Source organism: Sciurus vulgaris (genome assembly GCF_902686455.1).
Source record: "Sciurus vulgaris genome assembly, chromosome: 17".
NCBI lineage: Eukaryota > Metazoa > Chordata > Mammalia > Rodentia > Sciuridae > Sciurus > Sciurus vulgaris.
The window spans coordinates 9,657,564-9,680,175 of record NC_136478.1 but is presented as its reverse complement, the minus strand read 5'-3'; the positions used below and the strand labels follow the sequence as shown (position 1 = coordinate 9,680,175).

Sequence of the window (22,612 nt, the reverse complement as noted above, 5' to 3'; positions counted from 1 at the left end):
GCTGGCCTCTGCTGACTGAAAATCTCATCTGAAATACTCTGGGTTGTTGAAGGGTCTTGGCATCTCGTGATTATTAATAACCCAGCAAGAAGACTGGTAGACTTTTCTCTTGCCACTGTTTTTTTTTTTTTTTTTTTTTTTTTCCCTTGTTAACTAAATCCTAGGGCAAATTTAAAATTTGTCTATTGGAAGGAAAAGCCACAGGCAGCCTTTAATTTTCCAAGCACTCTGATAATATGTACAGAGCAGTATAAATGACGTGCTCCTCTCCTTGGGACGTGGCTGTTCTGCTATTTAGCTCGTCCTAGATTTTTACCAGAAATGAACATCTCACCCCCAAAGAGCAGCCTCCCACGGAATTGTTCAGCAAGCACCAAAACTCGGGAGGGGGACCGTGAGGAGGGCAGTGGTATTTGCCTTGGATGAGATGTTTTTCCACCCCAGTGTGAATTTCAATTACATGGAGATTTTAAATAGTCTGTGTTGTCCTCCTTTTTAGAATATTCCTTTGAACACTTTTCAAGTTGTTCATTTTAGTCTTGAAGACTTTTCTCTATAAGCAGAATATACTTTAAACAAATTAATAAACAACACACACATGCTAAATAAACGTAACATGAAGCTTGCCAGTCCAGCAGCAAGCGTGATGGTGAGCACCGTCTGGCTTGAGACAACTCCTGTTTGGGTGTTCTCGGTCAGAGTCAAACTGTGAACTCCAAATAACAGGCAAGGTGTTCCATCCACATCTGATTGGACCTGAAGGCTTAAAAGAACCTCTTTAAAATAGATGTCTTTGCCATTGAATCCTCTGAGGGTCAAGGGGGCCTGTCCCTTCTCGCTCTGTCAAAATTAAAATTCAACAAACCTCAGCGTGATGCCTCACTTTTACCTAACAGTGCAAATCAAAGACTTTTCTTTCTTTTGTTTGCAAGTCAGATTTGTCATCGCTTTCCATTTTTCAAGTGCTTCAGAGTACCGTGTGCTTCTGGGGATGGAATCCGGGGCCTGGAGGCAGCCTGCCCACTCGTCCACCCTGCAGAAGCTGGCAGGTGGCTTGCAGCGCTTGGTCTCCTCGCTGGAGGCTGGAAGGTCAGACCCTGGCCAGAAGCCATCAAGGGGGACGTGGCCATCAGCTCTTCCTTGTGCAGGACTTGCAGCACTGCTTGCCGTAGAACTTGTGGTTGCAGACGCCATGCTGAGGAACGAGGTGGCACCAGTTAAAGAGATCCACACAGGATGGGTCCTCTGAAAGGAGAAAACGTGCAGTCAGCACCTCAGCTCTGCCCGCACCATGCGAAGACAGGGTCCTCAGGACAAAGACCTTGGGCCCCCCGGGCTTGTGCCCACTGAAGGTCTTCCCGTTCTTTGTTAGAACTTTGTCAGGGAAGGGACAGAGGCAGGGACAGGGTTAAGATACCAGAAGGGACTGCAAACATTAGCAGTATTTACAGAGGGGAAGACACGCTGAAAAACAAAGAAGTCACATCCCGAAGAGATCAGTGTCTGTCCTCACATGGCCTGGCATCTGCCTCTGAATGGAAGGAGGAAGGGAAGCACCTAGAACAGCACTTTGGGAATTCCCCAAGGATCCCATTCAGAAGATCCAGGGTGGGGACTGCAGTTGTGTATTTCTAACAAGCACCTAAGGGGTTCTGCTGCTGCTGGGCCAGGAACTATACTCAGGAAGCAAGGAGCCTCATATAGTGGGAGACAGGACACCTGGATTTGAGGCCCTGCCCTAACCTTCCACACAGGTTTAAATAAATCTCTCCAGCTTGCAAATGGGTGAGTTAATACCTGCCCTTTCTGGTTTCTCCAGCTGCTCAAGTCAGATGGCATGTGATCATACACCGGAAGTGTGACATCATACGTCTGGGATCTCAACACAGACTCCAGAGGTACGGAGTCCTATGACTCACTCCAATGTCTTTATGTGGACAGAAAGGTAATGGCTGAGGCACGAGAGTCCAGGAATTTCACTGTATCCTTAAAGTAGATTTTCTATTTCAAAATTGTTTAGGGTCTCTATTATATAGGAGTGAAATATTCTCTTTCAGAGCTGGAAATCTCCTCTTCCTCCTCCATTCAAGCCTGCAGTTGCCTTTGGCCTTCACTCACCAAGCCCTCCCTCTGCAGGCAGCTAGCCGGTCTCCTCCCAGCCCATCCTTCAGTGACTCTGCTCTCCTGCTGTTCCTGACCTACAGCTCCTTTTTCTGTGATCAGATCTGCCTACGGTTCCTTCAAGTCTCAATTCTTCTGCCTAAAATTCCCTTTCGCACACCCTTCCCACCATGCCGCCACACCAGTCCAAGGACCTCTTAATGACCCCCAGGAAGTACTCTCCATTCCATACCCTGCTTTATTTCTCTACATTGAATTTATTGAAATTTATACTATGTGGTTACTTATTATCTGTCCTCTAGGATGCAAACTACTTGAGAGCAGAGTTTGTCTACCACCTTTAACAGTATTGCAAAGTAGGTGCTCAAGATTTATTGAAGATATTAATTTCTCTAACTATCATGGCTAAAATAACAAATTTAGACCCTACTAAATCTAAACTTAGGTATAAAGATGAAATGAGATTATTCTTTTCTTTCCAATAACTCCCGGCTGTTGAGTCTAGAGAATTTGCCAACAGGTTTGGTAAAGAATACAAAAGGGAAACAAAGAATTAAAAAAAAAAAAAAAAAAAAAAAAAAAAAGGATTTTGATCTGAAGATCTAGAAGAATAGAGTCATGTTCCCTGAAATGGGGTGGGGACTCCTGCAGGGATGGGTTAGGGTTACCAGGAGGTTGGTTTGACATATATTGTTACAGATACAAGGGGAGACATTGTGAGGAAGAGCCAGCTAGAGTTGAATTATTTTTATAATTTTCTTGTGTTGTGTCTGATACCCCAATCAATTAGCATGTGCTTTAATCCCTATAATCTAAGCAAAAACTGACCCAGATGTATTTTCGGATTATTGTACTGATACAAAGGAACCGCAGGAGGATGACACAGGCTGCTAACTTCACCTCTATGTTGACACTCACCCCTCTGGAGATAAGAATGGCATCTCAGCAGGTACCTGGTACTTCGGGCCTTGTATAACCCAAGAAGTAGAAGTCAGGTGTATGGGGATGCTCTGACTGTAAGTACTCTATTTGACAATAATGCTGGTTATCTGGGCGCCTAGCTCCCATGAGTCAGGTATTTGATTTACACTATTTAGGGTGGAGTCTTCTTTATTTGCTTCACTCACTGCCTGCAAACAAGCCGCAGGCATTACAGGTTCAGTAGAATCCACCCAGCTTCTAACCTCTGCTCACCACTCCCTGGGGGTGAGCTCTCTCAGGGGACAGCTGCAGCACCCCTGACACAGGCTAGACAGGCCCCCACCTACCCCAGGCATCCCGCCCTCTTCTCAAGGTAGCTGCCTGAGACCGTCTCACAAGCCAGATCCTACTGCTCCCCTGCTCAAGGTCCTCCAATGGCTTCCATAGAGTTCAGAGTCAAAACCAAAGTCTCAACATGACTGAAAAGGCACTCCTGCTCACCTCTCTGTCCTCATTCAAAGTGGTCTTGTCTGACCTGCTACTTTTCTTATCTCCTCCTTCTCAGTCAAAGCTTTCTTTAAACCCTGCTTGAGTTTTCTTCCTGCTGCATTATCATCTGATAACACATTTATTGCTGTTTCTATCTTACATGCGACATGTTTGGCATGAAAGTGGGAACTCTGTTCATTTTGTTCACAGTAAGCACTCAATAAGCAAGTGTTGAAAGTCAAACTACCTCATTTAATGTCTTTCAAGGTAAGCACTATTTCCCCGTTGAATAAAGACTTGCTCAAAGCTGTGTAGCTCGTAAGTTTCAGAGCATGGATTGAAATCTGTGGTTCTGTTTCTACTATCCTTGTTGCTTCCTCATGCAGTGCTGCCCACCTGAAGATAGGGGCTTCCATGAGGGGCAGCTTATTAGCATTACCCACTTAACCTGATCATGCCTAACTTTAATCTCACTAGTTACAGCCCAGACATTGATGTGAAACACCAGGTACAGTGCACTGTGATTGACAACACTACAGTGGTTTCAGGTAAGTAAGTACGGTGCAAATCATCCAAGGTGGAGACCCAATCATGACACTGGGTGTAAGGCATCCCACTGAGATAATATAAAATGAGGTACTCTCATGATTGGCCATCGTTCTTTGACCATGCTGAGGGGCTGCATTATTTCTTCCTAGACTGAGCCTTGGTTTGTGTAGGTTCCTTCAAGGTAGTCTAACTTTTAGGTAGAAATGAAAAATCACTGATAGAAAGGAAGGAGAGAGGAGAGTCTGGAAGCACATGATCAATTCCTCAGAAGTGTACATTTCTAAAAAAAAAAAAAAAAAAAAGTACATTTGTTTCCCACGGACAATTCTAACATCGACTAGAGATGATCTGGTTCTCAGCAATTGCTACATAACACATTTTTTTGTTTGTTTTTGCATGTCTCAGCCCAGATAACATAGAAAAAGAAAGAAGAGGAAGGAAACTGATGTCCCAAGCCTGGAGCTAAGATCCAGAGCAACTTAGAGATGGGAAGCAATGCAGACAGGGGAGCACGGGAGGAACAGTCCTGAGTCTGACTCACCCCAAACTGGAAAAATCAGGGTAAGAAGAGATCAGACTGTCTTGGAAAAAGCTGTGTTTGGATGAAAAGAAAACCCAGCCGTTATGTGCTAGAAAATGATTCTTTAGCGCAAGGAAATCTGATTAGGCTGAAAAATACTTCCCGGTGTTTGTCAGATGACTTTGAAAGGAGCTGGACTAGGAGAGAAGTTCTCTCCTATAACTGGATTTCCCAGCAGCACCCGCTGCACTTCACTTGAACTGCCTTAGGCCAGCACACATTTGTTGTAATTGACTATAATTTATCTGTCTCCTCAATTAAAATGAGAGTTCCTTGAGGACGACTCTTGTTCCCTCTTCTATTCCCACTGATTAGCATAATCTCTGACACATGGTGGTTACTTTTTCATGTTTGTTGAACAAACATTTAATTAAAAAAAAAAAAAGGGTCTTGCAACCTGGCCATTTCCCGCTTTTGAAGTAAGAATGAGTGGCTACAAAGCCTTATAGAATTAAAATGTTCCCTCCAGACCCGGCAAACTAGATTATTTTGACCGCAAGCGCCCGAGTTGCAGCTTGTACATGTCCAGGGAGCACCGTCATGTACCTGCCGGTGTGAACAGCAGGCCACAGAGCCGTGCAACACACGAGATGCACAGCCAGAGCGTCAGCTTGTGACAAAGTCTCCAAAGACGAGTGGAACTGACGGGCATGGTGCCCTTTACCTCGCTTTTCAGGCGCTGGACAAAAGTTTGTGTTGCAGGCTCGGAGCACTGGAGGCTTCTGATGGAGCAGGCAACTGGAGGAAGGGCGGCCTTGCTGAACACAGTGGACCGAGCGGGTCTGCACCCCTCCCCCACAGGTGACTGTGCACTGCAGAGAGGGAAAGCAGAAGGGAGTCAGAAGGGCCCGCTGGATGCTGTCCTTCCCGAGGTCTCCGATGTCAAAGAGAAGGACTCTCCACGTTACTGACATTACCAAGATGCGCGCCATGGAGCCGAGATCATCTGGAGTCGGGCACAGGCACTTACGGCCCATCCCGACGCGTGTGCGCCTTTGATCTGATTAGAAGGGTCTTAAGCAAAGGCTGTCTAGCCCGAGAGCACGCGTCTCCCAGCTAAGTGACTCATAAAGAAGAGAGGTTCCAGAAGTAGCCTTAAGAACACAGAACAAACCCAGACACTAGGGAATAGGGCTCGGTAGTTAAAGAATTCCAGACCAACTTTGCAGATGCCACAGGGGAGGGGATAATTCAAAACTAGGACAGAAAAAAGAACTGATAATCGGAGACACTGGAATTATGCCCGCGGTAATTCTGAATTAGCACGGGGGATTGGGTGTTTCCTAAAAGCCTGCAACTTTACTGTCCAATTAAAGATGGTCAGCTTTTCTTTTCTTCCAGATAGACAGGGATATAAAGTTATTTCATAAGGGGAATAAATGTTATCAGGGAAAAGTAGAGCCCTTTAAATAGATTTTGTTTTGCTTTAAAAATTCAGTAATTTATTAATTTAATGGAGACAGATAAGCCTTCATTTGGGACAAACATCACAATATGACTTTGCATTTGGGAGGAAAAACTAAGTTTTAGAATTAGCCTAACATTTGAATATCAAAACCTCTAACCCAGGAGTTGGTGAGATTGTATGAATTTGGGGTTTTGGGGGCCACATGCTGTCTGTTGCAGGAACAGCAAGAGTCAGTGTGGGCGTGTGGACTGTGTTCTCATAAAAAAAAGCTTACTTACAAAGAAATGACAGGGGTCAAGGGTGCAAATTTGGCACCTTGGCAATTGTTGGCTAAGGCTTTATCTAAATAATATTATAAGAATTGATTTCAAATGTGTAAATCACAAAACCTCAGGGATAAAGAAGCTCGCATTATGGATCACATGCTGCCTGGCCCACGAGCAATAATCCTGCCATTCTCCTTCGTGTTTTAGATCCTCCTCGATGGACGTGTGTACACACATACAGCCCTGTGCTTAGGTGGTCAGGTGGGCAGTCTCTTCTGTGCCAATGTGTGCTGTGAGGAACCAAGAACATCTGCCACAGGCTTTCCCGAGGACATGCTGTTCTCTAAGACTCAGCGTCCCATAAAACCCAAACCAGTGACCCAATGTCTTCAGAAGGGTGCCTCTCACCTCTGACGACAGAGAAGTCAGGTGGCTAAGCTGCCAGTGCTGAACCTCTTCTCTCTCACCTTCAAAATAGGGACAAGACTCCCTGCTAAGAGGGCTGTCTCAGGGATCAGCTGAGAGATTGCACACGCCGACATGGCGCACACAAACGGTTTGGAAAATGCTGGCCGTTACTGTATTATTATTCAAAAACATGCTCAGAGAACCAAAGAAGCTGTGGTTGTAAGCAGCATTTCTAAATTAACAGAGTGTCATGGGCCTGATGTTAAGTGCTCTATACTCATTGCCTCATTTACTTAGCAGAAAAGCAACTCTTCCAGTTTTTATGATTCCAATTTTCTAAATGTGAAAAAAAATGACAGATCAAACTTTAGGGTTGCATAAGTAGCACAAGCCTTTCTTCTTTATACTCGGGCAAGTGTTAATGTGCTGTGAGCGATGGTTGGTGGGCTGCTTCCTGTTTGGCATCTCACTGGTGTGTCAACTCCTAAATCTGCCTAGGCACCCACCTGTTGCCATGGTGACGAGTACCATCCAGCTGCCGTGTGGTACACTGGACAAGACCTTCGGTTGCAGGTTTCCTCCAAGTCCAGGTTTGGTCTCTTAATGTTGCGGCACCTTCGTTCTGGGAAAGTGACCAGTTTTCCCTGGAAAGTCTTCTCACTGCATTTCAACTCCCTCTTCCTCACACCCAGACCACAGGTTGCAGAACACTAGGGGCCAGGAGAGGAGGCGTGAGATCGCACAGCTCCACAGCCAGATCTGCTAAGCAAAGGTGCTTCCACCTCGTCAGCCCTACACCCGTGAGGGACGTAATGATAAGCAGCCCAGTCCTGGATACGACAGGCAAGGAGACTAAAGGACAGGGCATCGGAGTGACTTTCACGGAGCTCATTCGCACCATCGACCACAGAGACACTGCTCGTGGGAACTCAGAGACGCCATGTGGCTGTCAGATAAGGTCCCCCAGCAAAAAGATGAGAAGAAGCATTGGGTGGCACTCATTCAGATGCCAGGTCTTTCTGAGGAACTGGGAGCCAAGGAGAGAGAGTCAAGAGACAGCGGAGGGGGAAGAGGCTAATGAATAATTGTCCTTTATGTGTACCCTGTCTCTCCCTTGGATGAGATATAATCTAATGCTGTGTTTTGGCGGAGAGAAAAGAGAGAGAAGGATGGAGGCTGATGAAATAACTGGGAGAAACTAAACAGTATTATGGGCTAATGGATGGGGCCTCTGTGCAGTCAGTAATCGGTGTCAATATCACATACCGTCACGGGTGACACTGAACGCCACCCTTTATGAAGGAGTCAACAAGTACAGCTCCCTTGTAAGGATGAGGCAAGTGGGGCTAGCCCCAGGTCATGCATGTGGCCTGCAGGTTATCATGTCTTTGAAAGAAAACGGGGGGGGAGAAGGGAGACTATGCTTACCATTACTGCATCATGATATGGACCCGTTTATTGTCCAAACAGAAGGATAAACAACGGGGCTTACCAAGCTCCTTTATTGGAGCTCATTGTCCCACTATTAATTTTTTCCTCTATCTTTCCTACCAAACTGTAGACTCCTCAAAAGCAGAGACCTCATTTGTCACCACTGTATGCTCTGGGCTTAGCTCCTTTTCCTCATGTCTGTGAATTCGGTTGAGTTTCCCAAGCCAGTGATGGAGACGGCACCTCGTCCTGCACATGGGCCTGAGGGTACTAAATGGTCTCTTTAGGAACTCAAGGGTATGGCTCTCTCCATCCCAAACACCTTCATCTTCGGGCTGTCTTACTGCAGGGTCTGCACCAGGGCCTCCCTGCCTCTGGGTCTGCCTGCTTTGTGCCTGCTCCCTGATTTTTCCACTTGTTCATTTAAAATTTCATTCGGTTCCTCAGTACCTATAGGATGTATTCATCTCCAATTAAGTTTCTTAATATACCCCGTGACCTGGCTATACTGAGTGCAATCCTGTCACGGAGAACCTGCCCACCCCCACCTGTGCGTGACTCCTGCTCTCCCTGGAGAGTCTCTTCTGATGAGAACTCTTCCTGAAGTCCAGCTCTGGATGACCTGCAGCTCTCGCACACGTTAGACTGCTTACAGCACCCTGCACACCATATCCATTTCCCTTCATGTGCTCTATGAACTTCTGTACCCTTTACCCAGGCACAGGCCTGATAGGTAGGCTGGGCACTTTATCAATGATTGAAGAAATCACTGAGGAGGAGCCAGCAATTAGTAGGCTCCTGGTATATGCGTGCAACAAAAAGGAGCCTGGCAAATCTGGACGCTGGAGGATGAGCTGAGCAGGTGACCCCTCCCCCTGCCCAGCAGTGCAGCTGAGCTCATACCTCGCTCCACGAAGAGGTGACCCACTGCAGCCGGTTGTTTTTGGGACATCGTCCTAGCACACAGCCCTCCTGCACCTCGGGTCTGGCGATGCCGGCGCACAGGCTCTCCGGAAGCGTCTCTGCAGTAGAGCTCTTGCACAGAAGTTCACGCCTCCGAACTCCTCGTCCACAGGTCTTGGAACACTTGAGAAGAAAAAAGTCTCATTGGCATGCTGTTTCAGTAGATGCTTTTCAGTTGAGTAAATTTCATACTGATGAAGTGTTTGCAAAATTATTTGTAAGCATTTGAATAAATTCCCCATCAAGTCCCTTGCAGCAGGAGAAACCCACCCAGGGGTCCAGGGAAGACTATATAACTTGCCATGATTAGCTTTGCCCTCAACCGTCCGAATGGCTTCTGGTTACCCCAGGTCTGAAGATGAGTTATATTCATCAGAGGTTTTCTTGGTACAGTGCTAGAAAATGGGACGTGACCTGTCCATTGGGACAATCGTGTATCTCTGCCACAAGATGCAATGGACCTGGGCACTTGGCCAGAGAGGATTGCTTGTGACTCCAACAAGGAGAATAACAGCAGAAATGTGTGCAGACTGATAGAATATGGGTGTGTGCTACAGCAACAGCAAGCAGGTAGTCGGAGAAAGAGGGCGCGGGGGACCAGGTTCTTACCCCTGACAACTGCGCTCTCCAGGTATTGTTCTAACTACGGGGAGACCGCATAACACACATCGAATACCTGGGTAAATCTGCATGCAGAGCTTCATGATGGGGAAATTACTCTTTCACTCTTATTCTCAGTCTTCAAAAGAATTCTTCAAAACTCTCCTTGCTTTCAGGGAAATAGTTAAAAACTTGTCAATGTTCTTAGAACACTGGCTCCAGGCTTGTCCTCAAGGGATGTGTCACCATCTTGGCCCCTATGATCTTATCTCTCTCAGAAGGACCATATGCCACATGGTCTCTCTTACCCGGATTTCTTAATTACAATCAGCAGAGTGTATTCCCAGCTTGTTCAGAGGACCAGTGTGAGAACCCTTTGCATTCTTAAGGGAGGCAATAATGACATCAGGGAGAACCCCAGGAGCAGCAAATACTTAATGCCTTCCATGTAATGATGTAAGTTAGTATGTACACCACAGCCTGCATCACACAACCCTCTAACAATTTTACAACCCAATCGCTATCATCCGGGTTTACAGAAGAGGCATTTGAGAATCCAAGGGTTGAGGCATCCTGTCCAAGAAAATCACAGTTGCCAAGAGAGACAGTGGACCCGTCAGTCTGATGCCAGACCAGGGAGCTAACCATGACACACGTCACCACTCTGCTACACACCACATATCTCAACAGTCCATTCTTTAACAAAATTCTAACTTTTATGTTTGCAATTCTTTTTTAGAATGGCAAAATGTGCAACCTGTCTCTAAGGAAAGAACAGGTTGTGATACATTCTGAAGAATCTCTTTCATTTCAGGTATGAGCAGGTTCTCAAAGAAACACATTTGGTTTCAGTAACCAAAGTTTTACAAAAGAAAAAAATATTTCCATGTGAAATTTGGGGTACACTCCATGAACTAAAGGACCATTTGAAATTCACCAGTCCCTATTATCCATGGCTACCATACACATCTGGCTGAAACAGTCCTTTGAATTCTCCCTTTGTAAATTATAGTTCCCACTGGAAAGAAAGAGAACAGACTCCATATCATACTCTACTTACATGTACCTTCTGTTAAAAATCAATGTGCTCTCTCATTAAGTACCCCCTAGCATGCTCAAAGATATTCTTTCCCACCTCTGGCTTCTAATTCTAATAAAGATGCCCCAACATGGGGTGGCGGAATATCTTCCTCCCCCTTCTGCTGCGGATGTGGTACTGCACAGCTGAACTTAAGAAATCAGCACCTTGCATGATACAAGGGACTTGAAGGAAAGGAAACATGGCAGACATATGATCAGTGGCTGCCACTTGGCTTACATTGCTGCCAACCATTCCCCTGAAGCTTTGAGTTCTTCTCAAAAGTCTGATTGCCATCTATGGATGAGCAGAGGATGAACCCTCTCCCACAAGGGGGTGGTAGGACAGGGGTGAGGAGGAAGGACACTTATTCTGACACTGTCTGACACTTATTCTCTGTGGCAGACACCTGTCCTGAGTGCTGTAGGACACCTGCCTCTCTGCACTAGGTGCCAGCAGCACCCAGTTCCCCCTCCAAGTTGTGACAATAAAAAATGGCAAGGCTTCCCTCCATGGAGAGCCTCTCCTTCAGAAGGAAATTCTGAGTTGTGAATGACAGATAGTTCAATGTCTCATCCAACCTTATAATGTTAAACCTCTGGGAGTTTGTTTCTCTGGGAGTTTGTGACAGTAGTGAACTTGAGATGCCCACATCCTCTGACTTTTTTTTTTTTTTTAAACTCTCTCTCTCTTTTCCATCAAAGTGACAGTTAAAAATTTTTCCTATGGCTCATTCTTTGCACTTGGGTCTTTCCACTTGCTCTGGAGAACTCAGTTGCCAGGTCTATGTGCCAACCTCTTGCTGCACTTCCTAGGCACCCCAAATGGCCTCTGTGTGAATTTCTAAACCACTAAGGAATAGTCTAAGCTCTGGAACAGGGGATCCCAAACTTCAGGTCCCATAGACATCACTAAAGAATGATAGCTAAAATGCAGACTCCCAGGTCCCAATGTTAACCCCGCCTGATGCCCCATGAAGATGTAAATGGCTGAGTGCCCCTTGGGGAGCAAAGAAGGTTTGCCACCTTCACCTTGAACTGCGGGCGAGACCAGTGACTGCAAGTCTGTCCCCATTACCTGTGACCAGGGCCCAAGGCTCCATTCTGGAGGGCAGGCGTGGCTGTTGCAGACCTGGACCTGGGTGGGCGTGCTCACTGGGCAGAGGGAGTGCAGCACCGCCTCCTCCTTTTGGAAGGGCTTCTTCTGCACGCACTGCACCTTCCGGCTCTGCTGGCCCCCAGCACATGACCTGCTGCATGCGCTCCATTCACCTGGCAACCAACTTTCAGCGAAGAACAAAATTACTCAACGAAGCCAAGACTTTGTATTGTCACCGCTAAAGCAGTTACTCTGACAGAATTAGCAGCTAGCGAATGCTTTAGATCCATTGTAAAACCAATAAGGGCAATTCGTAGTAATTGCTCTTTATAGATTTTGAATCACATGCTAAGGTGACTCAGACGTAAGGATGCACGTTGGATCGCCACATGGTTCTAGGAAAAATACATTCCTGCCTTCTGCAGGGGAAGAAATACATGCCATTTTAATATCTGAGCAGTTCATTCAGCCAAATTTATTGAGATCTTAACTATGTGTCAGGGCCTCTCCTAGGCACGGAGGTTGGAAAAATGAACGAGGCAGCATTCTTTCCACCAAGGAGCCTTCAACGGAGCACAAAGGTGGGTGTGTGGGCAGAGAGTACTTTCTGATGCGTGCTGCCATGGGAATTAACACAAAGCACATCACCAGGCTAATGGAAGAGTGGCCGATGAAAGGGGTGGCGTGTGCTCACAGGTCTCACAGAGGATTCCTAAGAGGGCAGTTCCCCAAACTACTTTTCTGATTATTCTTTAAGTTTACAACTACTTAGAGATCTAACCTCATATTAATGATTGGCAGACCAGTTCTTTCACAACTATTGAAGACTTGGTGTCTGTTGCAATGCCAATCAGTGGAAACTATTCATTCTTTCCAGCAACTGCTGTTGAATAATTGAACTTGTATGATTTGCAGGGAGAGCATAAGACAGACACTCCGGATAGGGCTGTTATGCACTTCAGCCATGGCAATAATGTCTAAAACTGATCTCAGATTCTAAGTATCATTTTAGGTAAGACCACACAGGTTTTTTGTTTAAATACCTTTGCAATTCTGTCACTTTCTCTAGTCTTTGCTTTCCTTTGCTTTCTCCTGAAAACTTCATGTGTGAAATTAAAGACCTTTAATGCAGAGAACGAAGCACATGAATTCTAGGAATACACGTGTTCTGAAAACATCACATAATCCACATTATCCTATTTTACAAAAAGATGATTTCCAACAAAATAATTCTTCGTATCTACATAATTATTTGTATCTTATAACAAGATGTAAATAAAACATTATGAAATTATTAGTTTCCACATTTGCCCCTAAAATGGTAATTTCCTACTAAACTTCATTTTCTTTCATGGGATTATGTGATGAGTTTGGGAAGGTACAGGAGGTAATGTGGGGAGAGTTTTGCACGGCATGGGGACTTTTCTACAGCTGGCCCCAGCTAATTCTCCACCTTGCGGCAGCCACTGGCACCTTCCAGCCCAGACCCGCACGGTCTGTTCACCCCTCACTACCTTCTCTGCACTGCACTGCATCTCAGTTTCGTCTTCACACACCCAGCTCTGCCCTTCCATTGTGGATTGAGCGGGTACAGGAGCCACAGGCTACTGACCTCCAAATCCCAGTTCTCAGGGGCCTCACGTACAGCAAGTGCTTATGACGTGAGTGTAACGTGTGAAAATAACAGTCAATCAGATAAATCCCTTTGTCCTCCTAGTTCTCAGAGTCTAGGCATGTAAACCCTTCTTTCTACACCCCTGGGGAAGAACAGTCCCTGTGAGGGTCCTTTCCCCAGCAGAAAATACCGACATCATAAGATGGAGGGCAAAGGCAGGGAGCTGAGTCCTGCCCGCACACCACCTCTGCTCTGCAGAACCTGCGGGGTTGTTCTGCTCTCCGTCCCTAACCGGACATCACGTCTACGTGCAGTCACCAGGGAAGCACTAGGAGGTGGGCATGACCTTGGCATGCCCTTCCATGCACGCAGAGAAAAATGAGGGCTCTTTCTTTGGTTGGCTGGAATAACCAATGATGGGGAGGAGGTTTAAAAGCAACCAGCTTGCCATTCGAGTGCTCTGCTTATCCCCGCACATCCACAGACACACATCCAAGTACACAATCTCCACCACCACCTCGGGAGGTTACTCCACAAGGGTCAAGAGCACTTTCTAACAATCACATTTGAAAGCCACTGGGATATTTCTCAGGCTCAGTTATTTCTTGGCGAAAGAGGAAAATCCATAAAAGCCCCCTGCCCAATGTCTTTCTCCTTTTTGTGTTCTAGACCAAGAGAAAAACTGGGTTAACCATTGGGCTTATGGGATTGGTGGGTTGCTGAAACCCCAAACCATTTTGACAAATGCAGTATGAGTTCCAAAGAAAAGATATATAGATCCATATATAAAAAGATCATGTGATATGATTACATCACCAAAAACCAGACACTGCTTACTAAGAGGATCTGAAACACTGGTAACTGCACCCATTGCTTTAGAAGAAACTGTCCATTTATATAAATATATTTGGCAGAAGATAAATCACATAAGAAGAGACTCCAGTTGTCTGGGAAGCTCACTTAAAATTAGTGTTCAAACAATGGTGTGGCAAAAATCAGCCTAAGAACAAACCCACTGAGCTCCCCACGGGGACTGTCATCGGGAGTGGGGATCACCACTTGGCTTTTGCCTCTTTATTTTGTGTCTTGCCACTATGTAATTTGCATTTGGGGTTTTTCATGGTCTGCACAGCATTATGATTTTTAAATTCTTGGATGGCTTACATAAAAGTTAAGCATACAACCACATGTAAATGTAACTAATATAGAATTGTGTGTTATTTAAATATCTGTTTGATTCAGTTCTGAGAAGTGCTCTATTTAAAAGTTAAAAAAAAATACACTTCATAGCCTAAGATAATATTGCTCAAGTCAACCGAGTGTCTAATACAGATTAAGATTTTTCAAGTCATAATTCAAAAAATTCAAGTCATAATTTAAAAAAATTTTTAGTGCATCATAGATATACATAATAGCAGGGTTCATTTTGACATTTTAATAAATGCCTAAAATGTAATTATCTTCATTTCAATCCCCTTCCTCTACTCTATTGATCTTTCTTCTATTTAATTTTAACTGATGCATTAATAGTGATATATAAAATTGGAATACACATGGTATAGTCATGCATGTACCTACGAGAATTTCATTCCCCAGTTCGACCATCTTTTTTTCTACTTTTATCTGACATTGCATCTACTTTTCAATCACTCTTAATCAGAAGCATTGACAGTGGGCTTTGCATTATCTCACACCAGCAACAAAGGCATTCACACACAGGTATGAACAGAAAGATTACCAGATGACTTACTAGGCTGGGCAGGAGAAAGCATTGCATATTTTAGGTTCAACTGCTGGCTTGGTTCTTAAATTGCAGAATGAGGAATTGACTTGAGTATTTTGATCTCGTAAGCAAATGGCCTTTACACTTATGTAACCTAATAAGACATCAGAAGGAACAGGGTGAAAATTACAGATAATTAATCAGTTCGATTTGGTTCCCAAACTTAGCTTTGGATTTACCAGTGTTCTGATATTCTATTTAGGATACAGAATCCAAAAATATTTTATGAAAACACTTCCCTTTGATGATTGTAACTAATCTGAATTCCATTTATCTCCAAGATAATAAACTTTATATTTTAACAATTTGAATGCATAGAGTTTTAGTTTTCAATACTATGAGGATTCAAGCATCATAAAGTGATAAAGACAACTTTTTGGAAACAGCAACTATAAAAGGAAACACCCCAGCAAGCTCTGACACATCCAATGGAAAATTTTTTCCATAGAAAACCCACTAATGAATTATGTATGGGAAGGCGAAGATTCTGCTTTGTCATGAAGCATCTTGTACTTTCTTACTGAATAGATAGCAGGCTGCAAACCCTGGAACTCTGGATGTGCACTCTGCCCATCAGCTGGAACTGTGGGCTTGTGGGGTGGCATCTGACTGCCTTGCTTTTACTGTTCATTTTAGGGCTTCCTATTGGAGATATTTTGTGTGTGTGTATGAATAATTGCATTTTTTAGCTCCTCTAGTAGGAAAGCTGCCTCCCCTTTGAATTGTGCTTCTTTTTATTTATGTGGCAATTTCCCTTAAAGTGGACTCGGAGAAGCAAATGAAATGTCCCTCCCGCGATGGTGAGTGGTGCTCAGTCCAGCTTCTTGGGTGCGAGCAGGTTTGTTTTAAGGAGGCAGGGATCACAACTACATTGGGATTTCTAGAAATTATTGGCATATTTCCATAGAACTTGTTCATTGGGGCCCTTCTTCTCATATGCTCAGGGCTCACTCTACAGTCTGGGATTTGTATGAAGACCTTGCTAAATCAAGGCAAGTGGGGAGTTCCCCAGAGACTTCTCCTGCACCCTCATCTTGCCTGGCTTTATTCCAAAATAAATCCAAAACTGAATCAAAAATGAATCAACTCTCTCTCCTTCCCAAGGTGATAAGCTTTCCCTGGAAGCAAGAAACAATCGAATGTGTTCTAAAATATGTTCTTAAAACACATTTGATACCTGAGAAACTGCTCACAATCTGAGACTCAGCAAAAAGAGAGCAGAGTACAAAAATCTGTGTACAGCATGATATCTGTTCAGTAAGAAAGAATACAAAATGACGTTTATGGCACGTGGCTGAGACTGTCAAAACTACGTGTTTTCATATGCAAAGGAGGAAAATAAAGTATCGATGTTGGCTACTGCTGATGAAAGAATTTTGGGGAATTATCTTTATAGCAGAGTGCCATTAAAGTATTTATCATAAAGATGTATTATCTTTTAATATTTTCCATGTGCATTTAAAAATATTTTCTTGTATTTCTGTTAATTAGCAAGGGTACCTACAGATAAGTCTTACAGACATTAGAGTTTCTTCATTTTCTGTATCTTTGCTCTATCCTTGATTCAAAGAGGTCTCACTTTGCTGAGTGGGACGGGCCAGGAGGAAGACCCATTGTCACCCAGTGCTCTTGACAGTAGGAAATGAGTGACCAACCATCACGCTCTGGTTTCACGGACGTGTTGATGAGCTCTCATTCTTTTTCCCCAAGTAGCAAGTGCAACAACTACTGACACCTACAAATAGGTGACATTTCTGGCATGTATATAAAATTCCTTCCTTCTACATGTTAAGTGGATGGTTGCTGTTCTTTCCTGGCATGGGTTATTTCTTGAATTTAACTCACTTCTCTCCTGAAAGAGACTTCGTTGACCTTACTCCTAATGGCATGGGATGACACAGTATTCCCGTTTCAGACGGTCATCTTAAGTTTGCCTGCTAGTGTTCTCACTTGTCTTAATCCCACTGACTATAAGTCCAGTGAGATGTCAATAACAAGAGAAAGCAGGCAAGTCAGGATTGGGAGAAAGTGAACTGTAATCAGAAAACAAAGAGACAGAAAGACATAACAAGAGAAAGACATACACCTCTCTCTTCCTATCTCTCTCTGTATACATGTGCTTATATTTATAATTAAATGTATTACATACATTCCCCCCCATAAGGTTCAAGCATGTAATTTTTGAGCTTTGGTTGTGGTTGATTTGAACTTTGTGAGAATTTGTTCTTTTCCACAAAGGAAAATTCTCCAGTAGAACAATATTTATGTTTCGTAGTGATGGTTCCCCTGAAAGATAGTCGTTTGGTGACTTATTGAAACCAGGCATTGTTAAAGAGTCCTGGAGTGAAGCCCCTGTTCTTAGAGGAGACAGGCTTGGAAGACAGAATCAGGAAATGGTCTACCTCCGCCGCAGGAGACGGAGCAATCCGACTGCACTGTACTCCAGGTGTGGTGGGGTCTTTTTGTAGCTGGCTGAGTTCCATTCGTGGCCTTGGGAAGTGCATACTTCCAAGCTATCCCTGGATTTTTGCCTTGCATCAGAATCTGGGGATGGTATGAGATAAAAATCAGAGATCAAAATACAAGTCAGACCCTGGCATTCCAGAAATCTTGCTAAACTTCTTAAAGATACTTGTAAGTCATTTTGAGCTTAAAGCCAATTTGCTTTATTGTTCCCAAGAATGTTTCATGTCAATTTAAAGTTTTCCCATGATACTTTAAAATATGATCATTTATAAGATGAAACTATGATTTAGATAGATGTTAATATGCAAAGCACAATTTGCTGTTTTCCATAAACACACAATCTTTAACTCCAGATATACCTATCAATAAAAATATGTGTGTATATATACACACACACATACAGTTTTTACAATCAAATGAAGAAAAGCTTTGGAGTTGGGTCTCCACCCTACTTAAACTGGAAGGCCTGGCATGGTCCACATCCACTCAAAGGCCCCCACAGATAAGTGGGGCTGAAATGGAATCTATGCATATCCATTTTTATGCTGTATCTTGGGCTATAACTTATAAACTTACTCCTGAGTGTCGATAGCAGGTGAGCATAGAAGAAGCACCCCAAACCATAGGATACCCCACTTAGAGTTGCCTAGAATCAACTCTAGAATCCAAATGGGTTTCCAATAGAATTTCCAAAGAGAACTTGCCCCAAAAGAATGGGTCTGTTAACTGTGTCCTAGGCCTAGTAGGTATCGAGAAAAGAAAGCCAGAGTCGGTTTGGTAATATATGGACTGGAATGTATTGAGCCTCAAACAGGCAAGGACTCAGGGCAAATCCGATCTCCTAAGGTCTGACTATGAGGATTAGAGCGATCTTTATTGGGCACTTCCCAGGTGTCATGCACTCTGAGGGACAGACATTTTCTGTGCATTATCCCAAAACTTTCCTCCAACAACTCTACAGAGCAACTGCCTATTTTTCCATTGAATAAAAGGAGAATATGTACAAGATCACACAAGTCACTGGAGAACAAGCCTAAATAAAAACCTGCCCAAAATGTGCCTAAACAGAGCAATGGATCACCTGGTTTTTGATGAGGGCAAAAGCCTTGTTTTTAATGCCCTCTTTTCTTAACTGCTCCCTTTTTTTTTTCCTTCCAAGTTCAAAAGCAAAGCATGAATATAAATAACTAGCTTTCTCCAGCTCCATGAGTCTTATGGAAAATCCATTACCACCAGAACTGGGCATTCATGCCCAAGAGGCAAAGACTACTATAGTTAAAAATAGGATCCTCTGGCTCTATCTCTGTCTGGTGGGATCCCACCTCAATTAAAGCTGGTGGGTGGTGGCTTTTCAAAGACCTCCACTACACCAGACTACTTTTTAGGATGCTACCAAATGATTTCCACTTTACTATTAGCTTAAGCGTTTCCAGGAACATTATGGATGACATAAGATTCCATGGTGTGGACATCTCTTTGTAGGGCAACAAGACAAATCTGGGTGCTACCCAGAAACAACCAGAATGTTAACTGATGGACCTGTGTTACCCTCACCTCAACCAAAACAAACTTGAAATGACACAAGAGGTAGCACCATTAAAACAAATGGCGGGCTGGGGAGATAGCTCAGTTGGTAGAGTGCTTGCCTTGCAAGCACAAGGCCCTGGGTTCAATCCCTAGCACTGCCAAAAAAAAAAAAAAAAAAAAAAAAAAAAAAAATGGTGTCAGATCCTCATTAACTGTCAATGAAGAATCTTTTCAAAATCAAAGTCCCAGGGGTCATTTCGTTTTGAAAACCTTTCTAGTCTTTGCTTTTCCTATTTTTGCAGCTAAGCCATACAGTTGTTCTTGGACTCATGTGTTCAACTTAAACATTCACACATCTTGAATAAATACCATGCTTTCCTTATTTGGCATTTATAGTGTTTTTGTTAATGTTTTCATGTGATATGAATGCAGGCACCTTAGAGTTTTATTCACGGGCAAAGTAAAATTGTGGGCAATCAGAAGATAATCCTGGTGCCCGCTGATATTTCAACTGATTTTCTGCTTCATTAAAGTGTATTTCAAATGTGATACTTATGGTTGTTATTTTCTTTGTGTAACAAAAATGCAGAGATTTCGTAGGGAAGAAAATAATGCAGTGTATTACATCAACATATAAAGCCATAAAACACAGGTGAGTTGGGTGAGAGCTACGGAAAGCTACAGCCCGTGGGGCAGGACCATGTTCCACTGTAGTGGAATCACACCACACATGGATGTGAAGGAGAGAAAGTGTCAGCACTACACAGAAAAAATTTTACTTACCCATCTCCATTTTCTAGACCACCAAGGTCCCCAACCATGCTAGATTCTGATCTGTACTGACACAGGGGACTGAATCTTCAATGGAAATGCAAAGAAACTATAAAAGAGAGCTTTTGCCTTTTGAGCTTCAAGGACTTAGATATTCTGGTGATTTAAGAATGGCTTAGAGAAGTTTCAACAAGCATTTGCAATATATTCTATTTCCATGTTTTAAAGCCTGCACACATGGCATGTAGTTTCACTGCAAAAACATGTTGTGAACATGTTGGAAGATGCATTTGAGAGAAAAATTAGACTGAAGATGAAAGCAGCTGTTTGTTTCCCTTTATAGCAAAAAAAAAAAAAAAAAAAAAAAAAAAAAAAAAAAAATCCTCCAAGAGTTGTTTTTACTCTCTGCTTCCCTGTCTCCTCATCCACCTGTTATCCTCCCCAGTCAGATCTCCCTCTCAACCACATCACTGAAACTGCTCTTTCAAGGCCCCTTGTCACATCCCGGTAGTTAACAGTCCTTGTCTTACACTGGACACAATTGATCACTTCCTTTTTCTTTTTTTTTAACTACCAAACTCCCATTTTCCCCCTCCAACTTCATTTACCTTCATTCCTAGTCTCATTTGCTGAATCTTCTTTATCTCCTCTCTATTCATTGTCAAAGTGACCTCAAACTTAAATAAGTTTAATCTAACCACGCGTAGCCGATGGCTGCCATATTGGGTGCACAGCTGTTTGTGAAACCTGGCCTCTAACCTCCCATTAACCTATCTGACTGCCTACCTGGCATTGGTTCTTGAATGTTTAAAAGGCGCGTACACGTCCAACACTGAACTCATCATCTCCTGTGGCCCCAGAAAGGCTGCTCCCCCCTCAGTCTTCCCCACCCACAAAATGACAGCCCCCTCTTCTCATTGTTTAGGCCAACATGGACTCTTGGAGGCATCCTGGACTCTTCTTTTTTCTCATAACCCACATTTACAAGGCCAGAAAATGGGGTTATCTGTACTTTCGAAACACTTCTTACCACCTCTCCTGTTACTTCCACTGTCCTGACCTAAGCCACCATCATCTCTCCTCCCACTTCCATGCCCAGGGCACTGAAAATAGCACTCGTGGGAGGAGGAGAGGTGTTAACCTCTAGGGGAGGAGATGGGGCAGGCCCACAGGTGAAAATAATTCAGTGACAGTTAATCAACAGGTTAAAAGCATAGAGCTATAGAACCTGCCAGGGTTGGAAATCAAAGGCTTTTGTGAAACTGGAGGGAAAAATCACCTGAAGTCACACAGTCACCTAAAGCAGCTTGGTTGCCATTATTTTATTAACAAACTCTCTTCTGGCCAAGAAGCTGCAAAGCAACAAATAAAAAAGAGCTTATGTTTTCTTTGAGGCTTTCTATTCCCCACAGAGGACAGATGGGGTTTCCCACCACCCTTTCCCCAAAATTAAAATACAAACATGAAAGGATCCTCAGAAAAATAAAACACTTGAGCTAAAAGTAAGAATAACACTGAACAGAAAATCTAAAAGCAACCAGGGAATGAATCCATTTCACATTATCAAGGTTATAAGGAACTTACATATCCAGCCAAAGTGAGATGAGAAATGGCCCAAGGTACCGTAAATGCTCACAGGAACAGGCAACTTTAAATTAGCAACTCATAAAACACACAGTGGCTGGATGCCTGCATGTGCATGTTCCATTACAGCTTTACGGCCATGGGTGTACATAACACATTTGCTATTTTTGAACATGTTGATGCTTCCAGTGAATGCATATATAAATAAACCACTCAGCTTTACAACATCAAGTGACTCAAGACTTGACTTTAGAGGCTATGTAGCTATCAATTCACATGCAGAGCTATGTGATCATGTAGGCTGGGAGACAATATCTATAAAGACCAGGAGCAAGGTGACTTAATAATTTATTATAACATCAACTCACAAAGGCCTCTTAAAGGAAATAAGAGCTTGAACAGAGGAGGCCAGATGTATGAAAGTGAGGACATGCCAATTATCACACCGTGTTAGTCTCAGGATGAGTCCTCCCCTCTGCCCTTTTCCCTATCCTGCATTAAGGAGGAAGGGGACCAGGGACAGAACAGAGAAGTTGCCTCTTATCTTCTATGCTGTGCTTGCAATGCCTGGGAAACAGACTGCCTGCCTCTCTGGCTGATAGAATCTCTGTGGGTCTCTCCTGTTCTCAGAAAGACTGAACTTTGTAAAAGAAATCAGTTTTTCCCTTAGGAAGAATGACCAATAATTTATGGATCCAATGCAAAATGAAAATTCAAGACCCCCGTTAGCAGAGCATTCATACAAACCTAGGGCCCTTTTGAGCACAAGGTCAACTGCAACTCCATAGGTTCCATAGCCATGAAACCAGTTCTGCCAAACTTAGAATCGGGGATCTCCTCAAGTGGGTTAGTTTTAAGACCCGAGTCCAGATTTTTCAAATTCGAAAAGACTTCTCCTTGCCTTCATGGATGGAGACCATATGCCCCAATTTGGTGGCCTGGTTTGCACCTAAG

At 43.7% G+C, this 22,612-nt stretch overlaps 1 protein-coding gene across 3 annotated transcripts in view; it reads right to left on the bottom strand.

Annotated features, from left to right (window-relative positions):
* Positions 1-66: 66 nt before the first annotated feature.
* The window catches only part of ADAMTS18 (ADAM metallopeptidase with thrombospondin type 1 motif 18), a 135,126-nt gene continuing 112,580 nt past the window's right edge, over positions 67-22,612 (bottom strand). For all 3 annotated transcript variants that reach the window (XM_079116963.1, XM_079116964.1, XM_079116965.1), the window contains 7 exons: positions 17,713-17,854; positions 15,278-15,404; positions 11,892-12,096; positions 9,077-9,259; positions 7,249-7,452; positions 5,325-5,472; positions 67-1,245 (listed from right to left, as the gene is read on the bottom strand). In XM_079116963.1, the coding sequence (XP_078973089.1) occupies positions 1,130-1,245; positions 5,325-5,472; positions 7,249-7,452; positions 9,077-9,259; positions 11,892-12,096; positions 15,278-15,404; positions 17,713-17,854 (1,125 nt within the window). In that variant the 3' untranslated portion in view covers positions 67-1,129. The remainder of the gene's footprint in view (positions 1,246-5,324; positions 5,473-7,248; positions 7,453-9,076; positions 9,260-11,891; positions 12,097-15,277; positions 15,405-17,712; positions 17,855-22,612) is intronic.